The 22,723-nt window shown below is 43.3% G+C and overlaps 1 protein-coding gene across 1 annotated transcript in view; it reads right to left on the bottom strand.

Moving 5' to 3' along the window:
• The window catches only part of LOC119177147 (zinc finger protein 341), a 79,514-nt gene that overhangs the window by 3,378 nt on the left and 53,413 nt on the right, over positions 1-22,723 (bottom strand). Inside the window, exons 10-11 of the mRNA XM_037428544.2 lie at positions 17,324-17,565; positions 8,045-8,261 (exon numbers count right to left, since the gene is read on the bottom strand). Of these exons, the coding sequence (XP_037284441.2) occupies positions 8,045-8,261; positions 17,324-17,565 (459 nt within the window). The remainder of the gene's footprint in view (positions 1-8,044; positions 8,262-17,323; positions 17,566-22,723) is intronic.

Here is a 22,723-nt window from a genome sequence, read left to right as displayed (position 1 = left end):
AACTCCCTAATGCTCGTCTGCTTTGCGGTCGTGCTCGGGCCTAGGAAGGCGTCCTCCAGCTGCTTCACGCATCGCATTAGACGATCTTCCCCGCCGCTGCACTCCACCTTATTTCGAAGCAAACGTGGCAAATTTCTTGTTTCTGCAGATGTCGGCACCTCTCGAGGTGGTTCGTCATCGGCGTCGTTTCCGCCGCCCCCTACGTTATTGGCCACTTGAACGATTTTGGCATCCGTCATTTCTCCGGTCACCGGCATATCCTGCTCGCACAGCACGTATTCAAGAAAAGTCACCACACTTCGAGCCTCGAACCTGCTTCCACTGGCTTGAGAAGCTCTGCTGATATCTATCGAGCACGATCTGCTTGCTCATCAGCGCCGTTCGAAAGCGTAGACAAAGGGGTGCCAAACTCCTGCGCGATGGTTGATTTCGTTTGGCCTCCTTTCTTCACTTCCTTAATTAAGGCAACCTTCTTTTCTAGCGTTAGTGACTTGCACTGCTTTTGTGACGCCATGCTTGCCGTACTCGCGCTAAGTCGCCGCTCCTCAAAGTCGGCGTTAAATATGTACCGCATGCGCGTTGAGCAGATTGGAGTGAACGGAAATCACACCTTAGAAAAACAACAAGCACTGCCACATGAACAAGAAATAAATCACAGCATATCCACGGAGTGCATGATGATGAGTGGGGCAAAGCCTTCGCATGTCCGTCCGTGCGTCCGTCAGTGCATCCGTTCGTCGTGCATCCCTCTGTGCGTCCGTCCCTGCGTTCGTCCGTGCATCTGTCTGTCTGTCCATCCGTCAATATAGTGAACAATCCAAGTACCGCCATCTCGCATTTTTTCATCATATATTCAGCATATAGAAGTACCACCATTCATCGGACATTCCAAGGACTGAACGAGAGGTGGTACACGCGCACTTTCTTACGGCCTGCGCGTTGTGTCTACATCCCACCTTTCGCCGCCTCTAGTTCGTGGCTATATACTAGTTCGCTATATTCATGGCACTGCGCCCAAACCCTCGCTAAACCTTGCTAAAACCATGGAGGTTATGCCCAGCAACCCTTTCTGGTCAGATAGTGCTCACAGTGCGTCCTTCTGATACTAGTTTTTTTTTTTAAGCATCGAATTCAAGGCAAAATTTATTGAAGATTAAGTCACTAATACTCGTCTCTGTAAGTTATTTCATCAGAAACAACTATCTTTTAATTTATGATTAACGTCGCTGCTTTCCTCCTGAATTGAAAAGGGTGCACGCGTGCCGCTCCTTTAGTCCGGCCGTGGAGGTGGCTACCTACTACTACTACTACTACATACATCGCGGACGCCCGACCCACAGCATAGGGAGCTTCGCCCCCCAAACCACGCGACTACGCCAAGCATGGGGCAAAGAGCTAGGCCTGCTGTATAGTGGCTAGAAAGGTTTTTCTAGTGTCGTAAATGAGGCGCCAAAGCTGTAAGAGTTTACGATACAGCCTCCAGAGGGCGCAACCGCTTGCTGGCGTGCTGCATTTACACGTCTGGGTCCGCGCTCTCAGGCATTTCTCGTTCAAAACAAGCTTTGTGATAACGGAAGAAAGTCGCTGTGCTCGTCACACAGGGTGCCAATAAATTGTAAACGAATGAAAGAAAACTGACCTTCAGAATATGCTGCCACGTTATCTTCATCTGAACAGCACATACAAGCGGGATATATAGCGCACATGGAACGAATGTAGGAGATTCGGGGCTTCAGTTCCAGTTTACTAGCATTCTTTTCCACACAGTTGCGTTTGAGTACTGTCACGGGGATTACAAACACATGAAAGAGAGAAACGAGTGCATTTCCAACATTTACAGGTAGGTGTGATACCCCAGGGCTGCCAGCATCTCGCGCAGCGAGTCCGCTTCTTTATCGATTCGTCTATAACGGCGAAGCCATTTCCACTGCCTTGCAACATAACCCCCGGCGGACAAAGCGCCGTGACAGCGCCCCTAAGTCAATTAGGACTGGCAGTATAGTAGCGTTTTAGGCGCGACACATGAACAGCATCAGTAGGTGGTGTGGCAGAAGATGAGTGTGGTTGAACGAGAGTGATGAGGTAGTCAACGTCGGTGACCTTGCGGAGAACTTTGTAGGGCCCTGTGTATCGTAGGAGGAGCTTCCCGCACAAGCCTTCACGTCGATACGGCATCCTAAGTGGGATAAGAGAGTCAGCAGGGTAGTCAACGTCGCAGTGCCAGTCATTGTAGTGGACTTTTTGTGAGGCCTGAGAAGCACTGAGCCTAGTGTGCATGATTTGGTGAGCAGCGCGGGCTCGAGAAGCAACGTTCTGAGCATACATTGTTGGTTGGATAGTATCAGAAGGAGGGAGTGCAGAGTTGCGAAAAAAAAGCGCAGAGTTGCGACAGTACAGAAGAAAGAACGGAGAATAGCCCGCAGTGTCATGCCTTGACGAATTATACGCAAACGTAACATAGGGGAGCATTCAATCCCAGTCATGGTGGTCAGCAGAGACGTACAAAGACAACATCTCTGTAAGAGTTGGGACGCTCCGTGAGACCGTTGGTCTGGGGATGGTACGCAGTAGTAAGGCGACGTTTGGTAGAGCAGCTACAGAGGATTTCATTGATAATTTTCGCGCGAAAGCAGTGGCCACGACCGCCAGAAGGTGGCACGGAGGCCCATGCCGCAGAATGACGTCATTCAGTAGAAAGTCTGTGATGTCTGTAGCGCAGCTAGTTGGTAAGGCACAAGTTATAGCGTATCTGGCCACATAGTCAGTTGCGACAGCGATTCATTTGTTGCCTGACACAGACGTCGGGAAAGCCCCGAGAAAGTCGAGGCCGACGCGGAAGAATGGTTCCAGGGGAATGTTGATAGGTTGGAGCAGACCAGTCGGATGGAGAGCAGGACGTTTGCGACGCTGGCAGCGCTCGCAAGCAGCGACATAACGGCACACAAACTTATACACACCAGGCCAAAAGAACCATTGCCGCACGCGGTGATAGGTGCGTGAAAGACCCAGGTGTCCCGCCGTTGGAGCGTCATACAGATGTTGAAAAATAGTGACATGCAGGTGTCGGGGAATAACTAACGAAAATTCCGGGCCATCAGTCTTCATGTTGCGGCGATACAGAATTTAGTTGCGAAGGACATATTGACAGAGCGAAAGGTCGGAATGTCCTGAAGACGCTCGCTCAATGACCGTCTTGAGGGTTTTGTCCCGGCACTGCTCTGTGCCGATGTCCCGCAAATTAGATATGGCGAGTACACAAGAATCGCTCTCATGGACAGCAAGGCTAGCAGTGTCCACCGAATAACGGGAGAGACAATCGGCATCTAGGTGCAGCTTGCCAGACTTATAAATTACGTCGAAGTTATACTCCTGGAGATGTAGAGCCCAGCGACCTGGGCGACCAGTTGGGTCCTTGAGCGACGGCAACCAACACCGATCGTGGTGGTCCGCAATAACTGAAAACTCCTGGCCATACAAGTAAATGTGAAATTTTGCTGCAGCCCAGACCAACACAAGACACTCGTGCTCCGTTATTGAATAGTTTCGCTCAGATGTGGAGAGAAGGCGGCTGGCATACGCAATAACACGTGTTTGACCTTCCTGGTGTTAAGCGAGAACGGCGCCGATGCCGTGAGCACTGGCGTCTGTGCGAACTTCAGTCATCGCGGACGGATTGAAGTAGGCTAGTACTGGTGATCAAGTGAGCAGGTCGATCAGCGTGGAAAATGCAGCTGCTTGGTCTTGGCCCTACGAGAAGGGCACATTCTTTTTGAGAAGATCAGTTAGTGGTCATGCAATTGTAGTGAAATTGCGTATAAAACGTTGGAAGTACGAGCATAAGCCCACAAAACTATGAACATCTTTGGTGGAAGAAGGCAGAGGGAAATTCTTGAAAGCGCTAATCTTGTCAGGGTCTGGTTGGACGCCAGCAGCACTTACACGATGACCAAGGACCGTGATTTCTTGTCGGCTGAAATTGCCCTTTTTAGAGTTCAGCTGGAGTCCTGCTCGACGAAAAACGGCTAGAATGGTCGACAAACAAGTTAGGTGGCTTTCAAATGTTAAGGAAGAAACAATCACATCGTCGAGGTAGCAAAGGCAGATGGACCATTTATAACCACGAAGGAGAGAGTCCATTATGCGTTCAAACCTTGCCGTGGCGCTGCACAGCCCAAAAGGCAAAACCTTGAACTAATAAAGGCCGTCCGTTGTGATGAAGGCAGTTTTTTCTCAGTCTAAATTGTCGACAGAAATTTAGCAGTGGCCTGAACACAGACCTATAGATGAGAAGTATCGCGCGCCATGAAGGCAGACAAGGGCGTCATCGATTCGTGGCAGCAGATATACGTCTTTGCGGGTTATCTTGTTCAAGGCATGGTAGTCAACGCAAAATCTCCAGCTGCCATCCTTTTTGACTAAAGCAACAGGTGACGCCCATGGACTTCTCGACTTCTCATTGTATGACCTGGCGTTCAGACTGGGAAACACAATATGGTCGCCGTCTAACAACACTAGCATCGCTGGTATGTATTTGATGACGCACGAAGGATGTTTAAATCTAGTTTCTAGTTTCTCTGCCACCGCTTGGGAAGGCGCCCGTTCGCGACACTAGGAAAACCTTTCTAGCCTCTATAGACGGTTTCGCCAGAGCCTGCCGGTCTCTAGCAACATTGTGCATTCACCGGAAAACCACCTCTGGAAACTTCTGATTTAGCTTGTTTTTGCGTGGTTTTAGCGTTTGTTGCTGGCCGTGGCTACTTGTGTTCCGATGTTTTATGAGGATAGAGTTATTCCGATGAAGCGTTGGCAACTCGAGCACAGCTGTGTCAAGCCACAATGCAGTCTACAGGCCTAAATTAATTTTATATGCTAGTCAAAACGTTCTGTTTACGGACTGATGAAGATAGAGCGCCTGCATTGTAGCGATCACGCGAGAAAACTGGATTCCCACTAAGAGCGTGTAGGTTTGTTCGGCACTTCATCAAAAGCAATTTAAAGCTCAGCGCAGACTGATGGCACAGAGGCGATACTCAGACGTTAAACTAGTAGAAGGCGCCCGGTTACTGGGAACACATCATGCAGTCACTGTCGTGTTGCACCCATGGCACATAAGTGTACTGACGCCTGAAATGGGCAGCAAAACGTGAATGCCAACACTGAAAATCCATCTCAAAGTTGTTTATTTTATGGTTTGAGCGATATCAATTATGTCCACTGTTCGAAACGACACGGGACGCGAAGTACTCGCACTGAACATGAATCGCCGCACAGTGTACGTTGTGGTGTTCACGTTTCGTTGTCGGTGCATTTGATTTTTTTTTTTTAAAGCGAAGCCGGCGAGTGGGCTCTCATAGGTGCGAGCAAATGACTCATCGCCTGCCTTTCTGCCGCTAATGAACATCGCCGCATTATCGCTAATGTATCCTTTAGGAGTGAACATAGACTGCAAAATTTAGGTAGGTTCAACTAGAAAGTTTGATTCATGAATAGCTTATTCGTGAGTAAACCATAATAGTTCGCGTGACCCTGCAGCCGCACTTGACGTCATCACTTCAGCACATTTTATAATTTCTCAGTCACATGAACACTTCAGATCACAATCTATTCTGATCGCCGCTAATCCCTTTAAAAAGTGCCCGGTGTGACACAGGCGCAGAAATAAGCATTTTATGGTGAGGTTGTATGCTTAGACGAAAACACAAGTAAATTCGGGAATCAACAGGAGGAAGGTTTATAGTTCTAGTCGAAAAGATGAATTGATGAATTGAACAACTGCACAATGAATCGAGCGGCTCTTCTTCTGCATGTCGACAACGTGCGTGCGCTGTCCATTCCCGCTCCGCGTCTTCAAAGCGCATCCACATTGTTGCCATGCAGAACGAACTGGCCCAATTAAGTTCACTGACAAACTTCTCCTGCAGTTTATGCATTTTCTGAGTATATAGGCGCGACCACTATCAGAGGCAACACAGAGCAGGGTGCCACGCTGATCGGAACGCCACGACGGATATTTTGCGCGGCGCCCATCGGCCATGCGAGCAGTGAGCCCCTTCATGTAGCCGCTAGACGTTGCTGCAAACACATCCTAAGGAATGCGCCAGAAATAAAAGAACAGCAAACTGAAACACACCACGAAAACACTGTCAGAACTACAGAAAAAGCATTGCCGAAAGTGCCGCACCGGAAGTCTGCTGGGGTAGGCCGTTCAACGCTAGTCAGCTTGTTTACGAACACCGAAACCGTCTATACCTGCTGCGTGGGAGTCACATGATGTGCTACAGGGTTGCTCGACAAAGTTGATATGCCGCTAGGCTCAGACTTCATGGTCGTGGAAAGTATCGACATAGCGGCAGGCACGGCTAAATAACAAATAAAAAGTAAAAATTTGACGGATTTCAGGCATAGTAGCATCGCGCAAATCTTGTGTAATGGTCCAATGACGAAATTTTTTTTTACTCCCACTCAAGATTTCGAGATATCCGCAACCCTATCCAGAAATACTTCGAGATAAAGGGGAAAAAATGCATGGAACGTAACAAAAAAGGTTCGGTGCTGCGGAAAATTTTGACTTGGCTGATTTTTTGAGATATGCGAGTTCGAGTTAATGAGGTATTACTGAATCTCATCTGCCCACATAACTTCCTGTCTCACACTTGCGCGTTTGCCTCCTCTTGGGATCCGACCTGTTATGTACCTTTAACCCAGTGGTTATCTAGCCTTCCCATTAAATACTCTGATGATGCCCATTTATTCTGGATTTCTGCTTTGCAGGTACGAACTAGTAAGATGCAGCCACTATATTATACCTTTCTTTTGAGAAATGGTGGTAAACTACCATTTGTGATTTGAGAATGCCAGCCAAATGCGCTCCCCACCACATTCTTTTCTTCTTGTCACTTAAGACTTCTTCTTCGGATCTGTGGTCAATGTAAACATATTCCTTTTCAGTGCCTCTCTACGTGGTGCAAAACAATCTCTTCCAAGACTGTTAAACATTGATTCAGTGTTCTGCCTATTGATTTTCAGACCTACCGTTCTAATTTTCTTATTCAACTCTGTCATGATTTGCTATTAGTCCCCCAAATCAAGACAATTTTCTCGGATAATTACAGGTTACTAAGGCCCTCTCCACTAACTTATATTGCTAAATACTCCCAATCTACAGCCCCGAAAAGCTCCTGTAGGCATGTGATGAACAGCTGGAAGCAGTTTGCCGCGCAACAGGCTCTCTCACTACAAACAGTCCCACTTACGTCCCTTGGCGTGTCCCGTGCAACACCGGATGCAGACTCCAGCATTTCGTGGCAATTTCTTCCAGTATTTTTATATATGGTTCATCAATACAGTCATTTTATAGTGCCTGCATGACTCCTGATGTTTCTACCAAATATCAAATGCAGCCGTGTTATCTATGAAAGCTGGTTATATGAGGGACTGGTTATATTCTGCTCATTTCTCTGTCACCTGACAAAAGAGTGTAAATATGGTCTACTTTTGAGTAGCCTCTACGAAATCCTACTTTGTACTTGGGTTGATCTTTTTCTAAGGTGGCCCTAATACTATTATCTATTGACTTTGTAAATAGCGTGAACACAATGGACAGTAGACAATGTAAACACATCTTATGCTCCGGAAGTGGGTCTTACTCAAGACTGCATAAAGGTTTCACCTTTGCGACTCTCTGTAAAACATTTTGCAACATGGTCACTACCAACAGTGTGCTGTTCCCTTTACACAACTACACAAAGCACCCATCAGCCTGTAACACCAAGTGCCACAATCGGAATGACAGGTTCAGCAAACATGTGCTTAGCACAGATGCTGGCCAGCTTGAAGATGCTGTGTAGAGAATCTTTCATTTAGATCATACAGGATTTTTTACATGCCATGCTATTTCAGTGCATGAGCATCTGGTCACATCCACTGAAATGAGATGCTGCTGCCTGAGATCTAATTTCAGAATGAACTCACGCTCAGCCATGCAAAGCCATATGTGCCGAGTAACCATGGTGAGTTCTCTAGGTTAGACAAACATGCTGCTTACCTTAAGGTAATGGTCAGTCTTGAAACCTTTGTGGCACACTGAGCAGACGTGGGGTGTTGACGCTCGATGAACAATTAAATGGCGCCGAAGATATCGCTCACAAGGGAACACTTTTCGGCATATTGGGCATGGGTAGTTGTGACTGCAGGTGGCTTGGTGATGAGCTAATGCTTCTGGCGTAGCATATCGATTGAGACAGTGAGGGCACTGGTGGGGCCTGCAAGCACAATGTCAAGTTACTTTGAAAATGCCTAAACTTCACAACACTAAAATTACTATGGACAATAAAATAGATATCGGTCTGCAAGAAAGGAGTTAAGAAAAACTTCTTATGTTTGTTAGGCTTTTGCAAATAGTAAACTTTAGGTATGAAGCAAATTCAAAATAGATAGTGATTTGGTCAAATAATTTCAAATTGCATTCAACCTGCACAATATTTCATAAAAACTGAAATAAGGCTTGTGCAAATGTATTCTATCTGGTTTAAAAAGAGTATAAGCAACTTTGAATAGTAGCCAAATTTTACTTTCAGTAGAATGAAGTGATAATCTGTAAAGTATATTACAGTTTAAAATTTGCCAAGAGCATAGTATAGTATACAAGCCAGTATAACAATCTTCTAAATGTAAAAAAAAAGAAGGATGAATCAATGTGAGGGTAACTTTTAAGTGAGGCTTGGCAACAATGCTGATTTTCCCTGGATATGTGTATTCATGGTACAGCACCCCTACGATGCAGTGGAACCACCTTTAAGAGCAGAGAAAGGGAGAGGTCGAGGAGACTAATATCCCATTCAGCAGCAGTGGTACATTTGTGTATGCAACTTCTTTATGCCAGTTGTGTCCACATGTGGCGAATAGAGAGCAATATACATTGCTGATTGCATATAGTACTGAACTTTCTGCATAAGCATTATGTCTAGACTTAACATCACTGTATATCACTACTGCCGATCACCTTGGTGAAGGCATTAAGATGTTCGACATGCTTATTCCAGAATCAATGTCAAGAGTACTACTTTTCTTTTACGTAAGTGAATACAACCAAAAACTAATTGTGCATACATTTGGAGCCTATGCTATCATTCCCTTTATGTCAAAATGGAAGGTGACTGAGGATAGAATAATAATATATTTGATTACATGCTAATAACAATGTGTGAAACTCGCATGAAATAACATATTGCTTCTGCTTTTTTTAAAATGTAATATGCAGTGTATTGGAATTATGCTATGTGAATTTACACATTTGTAGACAATGCATCATAATTCGCACCTGAAGGGTATATACCCCTGTTCATTCATTTCAAATACTTCAAAACTTGTAAGAATAAAAATTCAAATTGAAGTGAATTTTAATACTGCAATATATTTTTCAAATATGTGAAGTGCTGGAATATTTGCACAAGCCTATCGTAAAAACTGGAATACACGTCGAATAAAAAAAATGAAAAGTCGACCCTCGTTTTATATAACGGTCATTGGCAGGAAAAAATGTGGAAGTCTCGCAACAACGGGGAGCTAAATTCCAAAGCCTCCATTGCTATCGTAGGCATCAGCAGCGGTGCTGTTGGGCAAGGCCAGGCAAGGGCTACAGCAGTGTTGCCAGGTTAAGCTATATTAGCAAATTGAGCTACAGAAAAAAAGTCCTGGCATTGCCTTGGGCTAGTTGGCTATGTGGCTATATTTGGGCTACTAAAATCGGAGACTTGGCTTATTTTTGGGCTGTAAGTCCGGCGTCGCAATTAACTCTCCAGATGTGACTCATATAGGGTGAACACAAACCTCTATTGACACATTCACATTTGACCTTAAAGAAGCCGATTGACCTTAAAGAAGCCGAGAACCTCAAAATTCACCACAAGTCCACATGTGTCGACTGTCGCCTAAGCGAGCAGAAAACCGTGCGATAAGCACTAGCGGTCTATACCCATTTTCACTCGCACAACTGTGGAATGCCTTTCCACCTTTACGGAAGCCGTACTTTGGCTGTATTGACATGTGAACCCCGCGATTTCAGGACACAATTCAAGACATAAAGCGAAGGAGCTAGATAGGTATTTGTAGTTATAGGTACAAGTGGGCTTTCATTTATCAGAACCCTCAGCAATTTTGCCGATCACATAACAATTAATCCTATATTTAATCAGATTACTGGTGGAACGCAAATAGGCGTGCTGTGCATGCTGCTAGACCTACACATGTCCGAGTGCATACCTTGCAAAAAGTGATGAGTCATGCACCTGGCCATGGTGATGAATAATGAGCTCACGGGTTTCGCCCAATATCAGATTTCGGCACCTGTGCTCACCTCTCGTGCTTTGCGTGGCATATGTTTTACTTGCAGTAAGTTTAGCCAAAATATTTTTTATCCAGTTTTACCCACCCTCATGGGCTAGTTGTTATGTGGCTCGACTGTTGACTGAAGGTCGTGGGATTGAATCCCTGCCGCTGTGGCCGCATTTCCATGAAGACGAAATGCCACAGAGGGCTGCGTGCTTTCAAAGAACCCCAGGTGGTCGCTGTTGCCGTATCCCTCAATTACAGCGTCTCTCATAATTATGTTGTCGTTTTGGCGTGTGAAACCTCGACTATGATCAATATCTACCGTATTCACTACTCTATCCTTCACAGCCACAACAATATTAACGCATTCATTAGGAGGTGAAATGCATTCATTGGGAGTAAAAACATCTTTAACCCACATTAGACATCAATAAGGAGCCATTTTTGTTAATTGGTGGTGCTAAACTGAACTGGGCGCATTTTCTGAATGTTCATAGAGACAGACGGTGGCAAAGGCAGGTGTCTATGATCATAAAATTTGTGTGGAGAAGTACAAAAATAATTCTTAGTCGTGTTTTGCTTCATATGTTAAATAATGCTGAGTTGGTTATAGCTGGTTCTATAGAACAGCTCGCCTTGGGATGTTACTTTCACAATTTTGCTTTCTTTTCATTTTCTTCTTGAAATTTTTTAATGTCAAAAGCTTGCCCAACAACATAAGAGCTTGAAGTGCGGTTGTTCGCTTAAGAAGCATCTGAATATTGATACTTTCACATTCTCCAACGCAAGCTGTTTGGTACACTAAAAACGAGGCCCGTCTACTTAGATTTAGGTGCAGAATTGCAGTTGGTGAATATTTATGAAGTCCTTTGCTATGGTGTGTCTCATAATCACATCGTGGTTTCGGGACGCACTAGAGAAGATACACTGAGGACGGATTGTACAAAGATTTTGCAAATGTCAAAAGTGAAATTATAAGTTTAAATAAAGCTGCAAAAGTGAATGGCTATATTTGGCTGCAATAATTTTTTTCTTTTTTGTCTTTGATTACGTTGGGCTACGGTTGCTCTGGCTTTTGGCTACATCACCTTGTTCGACCTAGCAAGATTGACTTACAGTGTTCTAGCAATGCCCTTTCACCTCGGTTATCTGCTGTCAGTCTGCTGTTTTCTTTTCTCTATTTCATTCAGAAATGAGTGGTAGTCGACGGCAGTTTACGATAGTCTTAAGAAAAAAGTTATCGAGTATGCCGAAATGCACGGTAACCTGGCGGCACAACGAGAATTCGGTGCATCGAAGAAATGCATCAGGTACTGAAGGAGCCAAAAGCAGCACATCACAGCTAGCAGCAACCGAAAAAACATCATTTTGTGGACAGACAGCAATGCACCCTGAACTAAAGCTGCTACTTGCCAAATTTGTGCGGAATCTGTGTGCAAGGTCGCTACCCGTAACAGCGGAGTGCATCCATGTGAAAGCTCTCGAGTTAACACGCGACTGGGCTCACGAGGGTGCAATTCAAGGGGTCGCCATCATTGGTGCGCCGATTTATGAAGTTGAAGAGCTTTGCGCTGAGGTGGCGTACTTCTGTCTTTCCGCAAATGCTGCATCAGTAACGCACTAGATAGAAGGAAGGACGATGCACTCTGGGACGTTACTAGTGAAAAACAGACGGTCGGACTCGAGTTTAAATGAGTCTGAGAGACAGCACATTGTGGCCTTTTGGCATTTAACTACATAAGATTAGTGTCCAAATAAAAAGAAATGTCACTACAGTGCAGCTAGTTGCGTCGTGTATTTACCAAGATAAGAGTGGGTCGCGATACTTTGCGATTTTCAAAATTTTCTTTTTCAGAGTTTCAAAGTATGGGGGAGACTTATATTTACGTCCAACCTATATTCTGGTTTTTACGGTATGTTTATAGAAGAATAATGAAAAAAAAAAAAAGAGACACTAGCCAGGGGCACAACTGAATATTACCAGGGTGTCTACCAATTTCACACTTCTAAATTCCCTGACTTTTCCAGGTTTTCCATGATAATTAAAAGCAAATTCCATGACCGCCACATCTGCATAGAAAACTCTGTGCACTGAAAACGAACCCTCGAGTGGTAAAAAAAAAAATCAGGCACTCTATATTAGCAAACACATTTACCAGATGCACTCAGAATGTTTTGAGTGCATGCAGTAAGTGTGAAAAAATATGTATATCTAGCCAAAATAAAACCCCTGAGTTAAGCAGTGAGCAGCAAGTCAGCTGTTCGATGTTCAGAAGAATCAGAAAGCAAACACACAAGTTAAACGTAACCGCAGATGAAAGTTTGAAGGAGCCTGCGCTATTCCGACATCGCAATCAATGCTGCTAGAAAACATAGAAGTGGTGCCATCTTGCGGCATGCGTATAAAATCAGGACACGGGAGCCTGGCCGGTTCTGCCATTGGAGTGTAACCTAATTTACTATAATGGCGGTTGCCCAAGCCACTTGGGATGCGGATTGGATTGAATTAGATCCACCTAAACTGCTGTATTTATTGACTCAACTATTTAGCATGTGGATTAGATTAGACCTGACTCGACCTGGAATGCTCAATTTACTATCGATTTACGTACCTGATTAATTTGCGCACCTCTAAAATATACTTTTTAGCAAAAACTAAAAAAAAAAGAACAACTACTACTCGTGTATTCTCTGTACCTTGCCTTGGCAACTAGTAACAACAACGATGCAAGAGCAGAGCCGTACTGCAAAATGTTCTTTCTTTCTTTTTCCAACAAGCCTATCCATATAGTATTTTGTCTCAGGATTCTGACACTTGAAGTACAACGAAAGTCCTTGTACGGCTGCAATGAAACCTGGGGACAACGTTTAAAGTGCCGACGTTGGAATAGTGGTGGCAAAAAAGAATCTGCCAAGGTGCAACAGCTTCCTTGATCCCACAGATGAATCACGAATGTCAACACGTTACTTTCATGTACTGTGCTGTGGACGTGATGCTGAAAAATAAATGCAGATTTATTTACACGATCTCACGAAACTGAAATAAGAAATTTAGCTGAAGTTACCCAAGTGCTACCCTTGAAACACGAGCTACCAGCAATAAGTGTGTAGCTGAGGATGTTTGCAGTTGCATCACCAATAATAATAATAATAATAATAATAATAATAATAATAATAATAATAATAATAATAATAATAATAATAATAATAATAATAATAATAAGCATGAGTAGCCCGGAAAGCTTCTGATGATGGCAGTTCTAACCAAGACAAACCAGGCGGCCTTCAAGCCGAGCCGAAATCGTGGCCTAGACAAACACGTATAAATTTACAGACATGAAAAATGTGGTTCGAAAGTCAGATATGCCGTGTGATGTGTAGAAGCAACAGATATGAAAATAGTGGACGTATCAATATGGAAGCTAAGGAATGCTTCAGCTAATGTGAAGGACAAGTTGCCGAGCAGAAATTTCCTTGGTCTAGTTTATGCCATAGCCTGCCACAACTGCGACAGCCAGTGCATCGGTGAAATTGGGGATTTCAAGAAAAGAGTTAAAGAACACAAATATGACTCCACAAAATGACGCATGGCCTTGACTGCCCTTGCTGAACATGCTACAGTAATGTGAAGAAACTAAAGTTTTTTAGAATGGAGAGCTGCTACGGGTAGGTGACAGCACCGTGTCGTTTTAGCAAAGCGCAAGAAATACCCGCTTTTTCGTTCATAGCAATGCATGGCCAGCACAGCGTAATAAGCACTTCGGTCTTTAAAATTATGTACCTATGCATTTTCTAAATAAGAAAAGTCTACCTAATACTTGCATATTGATGTTGCACCTCAAATACACGTACCACTTGCTTTTTGATTTAAAATGTTCATAAGTATGAACACAGCAACCAGATCAACATGGGTGGACGTTGAGCATGGGCTCAACTTTCGCCGGGTGGCTTACTCGTTGGACACAAAGACCAACAGGCAGACAGACCAATTTTTTTCACGTTGAAGTATCCTAAGAAACAGTCTTTAATAATAAAACTGACCCAGTCACGTGCCTTGTTCATTTAGTATGTAGTCAGTGGATATGATGCAAGAAAGTCGTAAACATACTGGATTCCAACGTGGTAACATTGTCGATTTTCCTGGACTACAAGATAGTGCTAGAGGTCAAGAGGGCATTGAATAATGAGGTGTTATTGTAACTCACTGCAATATCTAACAGACATGTGAACCTCATATTTCTACCATTTAAACCGACATTAAAAATTACTGCTATTTAATACTAAGATAAAGACACTGCAAAAAAAAAAAAAAGTTATTTATTATGTAAAGAAACCGTCATATTATTTACTTCCTTTAAAATCAGCTTCATTACTTGGCAACAGGCAAGATTTAGGTGAAAGGTGCACATGAAAAGTCAGTGGACAGAAAATGGGGACATGCTTTGTACTCCAAACATAAAATTTTCCCCATCAGATTCTGCAGGAGACGTTAAAAATTATTGTTTTTGCAGTAGGTCACACAAGGTCCTTCACTTTTTCAAAGAGATATAACGTCTTTCAAAATGGGCAGTCTTTTTTAAGACTGGGCAGGTATCAATGACATGTTGGCATCCTTGACAGATTGGATTTATTGAACAAGCAGTGGACAGAAAATGGGGACATGCTTTGTACTCCAAACATTAAAATTTACTACAGATTCTGCAGGAGACATTAAAATTATCGTGTTTGCAGTAGGTCACACAAGGTCCTTCACTTTTGTATAGAGATATAACCTCTTTCAAATGGGCAGTCTTTTTCAACACTGGGCAGGTATCAATGACATGTTTACATCTTCAAGATATTGGATTTATTGAACAAGCACGACCAAAAGCACGACCAAAAGCACGCTGCTTTTCTACTTAATTATATGTGGCTCATATACAAATTATAGAGACACTTCTACAAGTTGCCTGCATTAGCTGCGATATCGAGCGGAGTCCCCGCCTGGCGGCAACTGGCTGAAGCGCGCGAGTGTGGATTGTTCCGTGTGTCATCTACTAGCCACGTCGTATTTCTATGTGCGCATACGTCATGCACGTTCTCAAAGGGTAATTTTCCGGTGATGTCAGCGTGAGTGTAACTGCTTCTACGTATGCCTGAAACGACGTAAAAAAGAATTTGGTTTTGCTAAGCTGCTAAAGTATTGTAATAACAACAGCAAGTGCAACTTTCCAGAGTGCTTGTTATTGTCGTCGTACCCCCATTCACCAGAATTATTTGAGTGAGTGCCACCTTCTGCTTCAAGCACATTGTAAAGTGCTCTTGGCATCCTCCCAAACATGAGGACTAATAAATGGTGTGTGAATGCAGAATTTTAACAACTCGGTTGTAAACAAAAACGAGGCTCTAGGCCACACACTTGCGCGTTGTTGATAGGTGCACAACTACAGCACTTTAGTTTCTGAGTTTCTCAATTATGGGAGAAGCATTACTTGTGTTTATCTGGCCGTCGTACCACGACACAGAAATATTGCTATCACAAAAACTATGACACTTCCGTACTTAAACTGCACTTAAATCTGAGTTACCGGGTGCTTAGATTGAAGAACGCTTTAAAAAGCCCAGACATTCAAAATTAATTCAGACGGCATGTCTTACATTTATTGTTATATCATTTCACTGAAAATCTCATCTTTTTACGTTACCTTAAGCATTTGTGTGGCATTGTTATTGACTGACAGAAGGCAGTGGTCATTTCTCGTTTGAAAAAAAAAAAAAAAAAAAAAACGCTTGTCCCACGAAACAACCAGACCTTTGTTGTAGCCGTGTCACACACGTAACTTATTGATGAAAGCTTTCTTCATAACTCTTGCAAAATTTTTATATCTACTCGTGCAAGAACATGAATGTATACATGGTGAACACAATGTAACACAAGGCACCATCAGCCACTAAGCTTTCCTGTCCAGACTTATCTACTGTACCACATTTCATGGTGAACAGAATGAGAAAAAAATGCATATGTGTATAAGTGTGAATGGTGGTACTGAACTCATCACACAGATGTGCAAGTTTTCTAGAATCTTTGTTTCTCTATTCTTTGTTGGATACAGATCAGGAAGAAGTAAATAAGTAGTTCAGTCCCGCTACAGCAGTGCGTAGCAGGTGAAACACAAGCTAAACACATACAAACACAGCAAGAGTGTGATTTAGTTTGAAAGAGCGTAGACAGTCACCCAGGGCAAGCATCCCTTTGAAAGGCAGAATGCGCTTCACTCGGTAGTATTCGCAACGCTTCGTGCATCGATTCAGTAGAGAGGAGCTTAGATATTTTCAGTAAACTGTAGTCAACGTATTTCACTCACCGACAATTGGCTCAGACCGCACGCCACAAAGCGCTGTCGCATGTATTTGTACACCTGCCGCTGACCGCCTATCCACACTTACGTGGAGACGGTGCTGCCACCTGTAGCCTGAACTTGCCGCGAATAGAATTACCTTGCGTGCCAACGTCATGTCACACTGCATATTCAGCAAGCCCTTGGATGGTACATTTTAATATTGAGCTACAGAAACCTGTACAGTGGCAACAAAGATTCACAAAAGCAAGAAAGCAAACTAGTCAGCACTACAGAGCTTGAAGATACAGCAGAATTAAACCAGTAAAGCAGCGTAATGAAGCACCAAAGAAGAGTATAGCATAAAGGAGCATTGAATGAATCTGCTGTGATAACTTGATGAATTAAACTACAATTTCCCTCCACCAAAGTGCAGCCTGGTGTAGCAAGGTTTAACTATGCGCCCTAAATAACAGAATGCTCAAGGTCTGCAAATGTATGCTACTACTGCTACTACAACTAATCCTGAATTTAGAACACGCTTGTACGTCAGAAGGGTAGCTCTACAGGCAATATTATTGCACTCACTTTTCAAATAATCTACTCGCAATGGCAAATAATGAAAAAAAAGTGCACCCAATAAAGCTTCGACATTATCATTGCCCAGGTTGACTTGCCTGTTGTTGGCCTTGGCAGCAGTTGTGCCCCGACCAATGGTGACACTGATGCTACGATTGTCACTGGTCACACAAAGTGAATGTGTAAGTTGGTGGACATTGAGTTCATACAAGGAGGCCAGAGTGCGTGGACAGTGACCACAACGATACATCATGTTGCTCTCATGACTCTTGGCGTGACTCAAGAAGGAATCTAGCTCGGTGAATGTCTCGCCACACTTTCCCACTATGCACTTGAACACCTGAAACGGAATAAAGGCACTATCATAAGCACAATCACAGCAACAGAGCCGCAATTTTGCAACAATGACTTCCGCTCAATTACATGCCATCTTTATCCATTATGACCCACTGGTTACACTGATAGCTTGGGCATATTGTCACCATGACCCCAAATAAAGCACAAAAAGTGCAAGGAGGCATGAGCATAATAAAGATCATTGTCACAAGGTAGTGGCCCAGTATTTTATAACCATCATTGTGTCTAAACAGAGTAGACAGTTAACACATCCTCAGAAAACAAAATTCACCTTATGCCCGTTGAAAAATAAGCTTAGTATGATGAACAATTTCATAAAACATGAGGTTTATCTAATAATGTCACACTTAGCACACCACTTCACAAATAACAATTATAGAAACCTTTTACCTGCTTACATTTTCTTGGAATACTTTCTACTTTTCAGTTTAAATACATTTGTTTTGCTCTCCCCATATCATGGGCATTCAATCCCCAACTCCGAAATTTTGTACAATGTCAAGGTAACGGCAATTGTATGTTCTTGAGACACTTCTGTAGTGTCACTGATAGTAAAATTGCTCAGCAGATTTGAAGATGCTAATTGACAATAAAGCACAAAAACCAAACCAAAAGCTAAGTGAGCCTGATGGTGTCTCCTTTATACTACATACTATTTAGATGGACAGGCTGGGAAGACAAAGCAAGGCAGTCTGGCCAAAGCAGAGAACAAAAACGGCAAAGGCGAAAAGCTAGCAGATGCTACTCGTCGATGGGTGCTCTTTATCACATAACCCCACCTTTGGAGCTGTGAAACTGACAAATTTCACAACCATTGATTGTCATTTGCACTTGAACCGCTGCCAGTTGCTGCCAACTGTTCCGAAGTGAGCACAGCACATTCCCCTGCACAGCGAAGACCAAGATAGCCCTAACCTCTGCTTTTATATTTCCACAAGTGTGCTGGTGACAGACCAAAACAATATTCAGTGCGTTTGTTTAGACTGACGTGTACCCCAACCACTAGTCATTCACTTAATACAGAATGCAAGCCATGCCTCAGCGGTGTTATATAATAAAACACAGCAAAGCAGCACATTTTGCTCACATAAGGACAAACGAATTATCTGAGTTACGTAGGTGTAACTGACAGGACATAAGAAACAGCAAATGCGTAACCGGTAATAGCATCCACAGTTAAACCTGCTAATTTTCTACCTGGTTATTGTTCAAGGTAGTAAAAAAGCTTATCTACAAAAAAATTGTGCACTTCTCAAGTCTGTAGTTTAGCATAAATAAAAAAACATGCAGGAGTATGTAACCAGTGAGTTTCACTGACAATCACTGACTTGAAAAATTCACTGGTGTTGGCCTATTTGAAATACAATAATGATGGTGGCTATCATGATGATCAGCAATAGTCTTAGACTAACATAGGTTGGCAAACTCAGTCATGAGTCGACTGACTCAACCTCAGATTGAGCCATGAGTCTGAGTGAGTCTGGTGAGCAGTATTTTGGAGAGTGAGTCCAAGTGAGTGTGGGAGTGAAAACATTTTAGTCAGCCCGAGTCCGAGTGAGCCTATAAAAAAGATTTGGCGAGTTCAACTGCAAGTGAGCCCCATTTCTTTTGCCAACTTATATTCCTACCTACTCGTCTTGAGCATTACCACCAGCCTTATGTCTGCTCACATGTATAGCCATGTCTAGTCACATGTTTCAAGGCACCAGCATTATGTGCCAGCTCAATATTTTTTTTACAGATGCACGAGTTAAAGAAAGAAAGAGGTCGTGTCTTGTCTTACCTCCACAATCTCTTCCAAGCTCATGTGAATCAAGACTTTCAATAAAAATCCACTTACTGGATTGCAACCATAATAATACCTGGGGTTTTACATGCCAAAACCACAATATGATTATGAGGCACGCTTAGTGGAGGGCTTCAAAAATTTCATTTATTTGGTGTTGGCCATGGGGCCCTAGCATTTTAACTCTACTGAAATGCGACCGCCGCAGCCTGGATTAAACCTGCAACCTTTGGGTAAGCAGCTGAGCACTGTAACTGCTACAGCATGGCGGCGAACAGTGGATTGAGTCCACTAATAACTTGTCTTTTTGAAGGTAGGACATCAAAAAGCTAATGTAGAGCATTGATTATGTGAGATATTGGCTTCAAAGAGCATTGACACCAGAATAAAAATTATTATTATAATTAAGTTTTATTGGCGCAAGGGCATCTAAGGCCAAAGAGTGCCAGTACAAGTGTTGTTTCATTTCGGTTATTAGTTAAAAAATTAAGACAAATGATGAGTAGCAAATATCTATGAACCATTTAAAACACGGTGCATTTAAAAGGAATGTCACTTTGCTAAAACCTTCATTTCGTTGGCTGAAGTCTGTGATGATAAATTAGTCTGCAAGGCCCAAGACCCTCGCAGCTGAAGTCCTTGCCTGAGCAAGAACTGCGAAGGCTCAGACATACTTTTTTTATGCACCAGGCGGTACCTCACACTTGAGGCGCAGCCTGGTGGCTAGGATGGAATGATATCATTGTTAAAAATTTGACTTTCCCAAGATAATGAAGAAGTCTCTTAAGGTCAACCACTGCATCAAGTGATAAAAACAGTGCTGGATGAAGTGGGATATGATATCGATAGAGCTCCCTGAAATGGGTCAGTCGTGCTTGGTGAAGCACAGGACATTGTATGAGGACATGCACAACGGTTAGACTCTCTCCACAGTGTATACATGTAGGTGGATCAGTACCTGTCAAAAGGTGTTTATGTGTAGCATAAGTGTGGCCTATTCTGAGCGGTGTTAAAGTGACTTCGGCGAACCTGTTGAGTTTTTGTGGGATAACTTTTCTCAGCTGGGGTTTTACAAGGTGGAGTTTGTTGTCGACTTCTCTGTCCCATTCAGCTTGCCAGTGGTTGCGTAGACCTCTACGTACAACAGGTTTTAGATCTACACCCGGAACAGAGGTTATATCTATGGTTTGCCGACCAGCGGCTTCTCGTGCATTCTTGTCCACTATTTCATTGCCCGCAATTCCAGAATGACCTGGAACCCAGCAAATAACAATAGAAAGTTTTAGGTTGTAGGCTGCATAGATTTCGTTAAGGAGCTTGTTGAAAGTAGGGGTTCTTGCTGTACTTGCCACAAGACAGGGCCCTGACAACACTTAAAGAATCTGTGTACACTATAGACTTTTGTATCTTGTGTTGTTTAATGTGTTGGATAATAAGCAGGATACCATAGGCTTCCGCTGTGAAAATGCTGGTATGTGTATGCATGGTTCTGGTGTCCGAGAACTTTTGTCCATAGGCTGCACAAGATACAGATGTTTGAGACTTTGAGCCATCAGAGAAGAACGCGGTTGAACGATATTTGTGTTCAAGGGCCAAGAAATGTTGCTCAATGAGTGCACTTGGACAATTTTCCTTTATGATGTCATTGAAAGACCAGTCACAAGTGACTGGACATTGCTGCCAGGGAGGGATGTGTTCGACATGGTCACTTTCCTCCAAGTCATTGAAAAAAATTGCAAGTTTTTCTACTGCAGGTCTTATTGCCAAAGGAAGCGGTGGGGCGATAGAAGGACGGTTTAGGTATAACTGGGTAGCAGACACATCGTTCATAAGTGTTTTGCATGGGTGCTGCTTCAGAGACATGATTTTAACTGCATAGTTGACTCCTAGATACGTGCGCTGATAGTCTAGTGGCCACTGATCTGACTCTGCATAAAGGCTGTGAATAGGGCTGGTACAGAAGGCACCAAGTGCCAGCCGGATACCTAGGTGGTATATAGGGTCCAACATTTTCAGTGCTGTCCTTGAAGCTGACTGATATACTATGCATCCATAGTCTATGCGTGACAGAACCAGGCTTCGAAACAGAGATATGAGACAGTGTCTGTTTGTCCCCCACGACTGATGCGATAAAATCTTTAAAAGGTTCATGGTCTTGAGACATTTTAACTTCAGCTGTTTTATGTGCTGGATGAAGGTGAGTTTGGAATCAAAAATTACACCGAGGAATTTTTGTTCCTTCGCGATGACTATGTTTTGTCCATTCATTAGTATGCAGGGGTCAGGATGCACACCTCGTCGTCTCGAGAACAGCACACTAGTACACTAGTAGTCTTGTCAGTGTTAAACTTAAAACCATTCTCGTCAGCCCATTTTGCAAGTCGGTTAACACCTACTAACTGTATCTGGCGTTCGCATACAGTCAAGTTACACGATTTGAAACTAATTTGAATGTCGTCCACGTATACAGAGTACGATATCGCGGGTGGAATAACAGAGCGAAGAGAGTTCATTTTAACTATAAATAGTGTGCAGCTTGATACTCCTCCCTGCGGCACTCCATTTTCTTGAAGAAATGTGCGCGATAACACAGTACCTATTCTTACACGGAACTTCCTTTCAGACAGGTAATCTTTTAAGATGGTAATCAACCTGCCACATATTCCGAAAGACAGTAGATCTTGCAGGATTCCGTATCGCCAGGCAGTATCATATGCCTTCTCAAGATCAAAGAAAACAGACAGACAGTATTGATTGTGTACAAACGCGTCACATATATACGACTCGAGGAGGACAAGATTGTCGGTTGTGGATCTAGCAGTACGGAAACCAGACTGGCACGGGTCCAATATGCCGTTGTATTCCAAGTAATAGACCAAGCGGCAGTTAATCATTTTTTCAAACACTCTGAGTAGGCAGCTTGTGAGGGCGATAGGCCTGTAACTATTTACCGAAGAGGGATCTTTGCCCTGTTTAAGGATTGGTAGTACTATTGCCTCTTTCCAAGCAGAGGGTATTTTGCCGGTATTGAAAATCTTGTTGTAAAGTGCTAAAAGGCAGTTCAGGGTTTCATCAGGGAGATTTCTGATCATTTCATAAGTAATTGTATCAGAACCAGGAGCAGAACTTCCACAGGAACCAAGGGCGAGCTTCAGTTCATATACTGTTAGTGGTTTATTGTATCCATCTGATCCAGGCTTGTTCCGGCACAGAGGTACACTTTCAGCTATGCTTTTGTGGTGTAAGAACTTAGTGGTATAGTTTTCTGAGCTTGACATTTTCTCGAAGTGTTCGCCAAGAGCGTTTGCCTGTTCTTCTATTGTATCACCGCAGTCATTCACCAAAGGGAAGGAAT

Source organism: Rhipicephalus microplus, chromosome X (genome assembly GCF_043290135.1).
Source record: "Rhipicephalus microplus isolate Deutch F79 chromosome X, USDA_Rmic, whole genome shotgun sequence".
Classification (NCBI taxonomy): Eukaryota; Metazoa; Arthropoda; class Arachnida; order Ixodida; family Ixodidae; genus Rhipicephalus; species Rhipicephalus microplus.
This window is presented reverse-complemented; position numbering and strand designations above follow the sequence as displayed.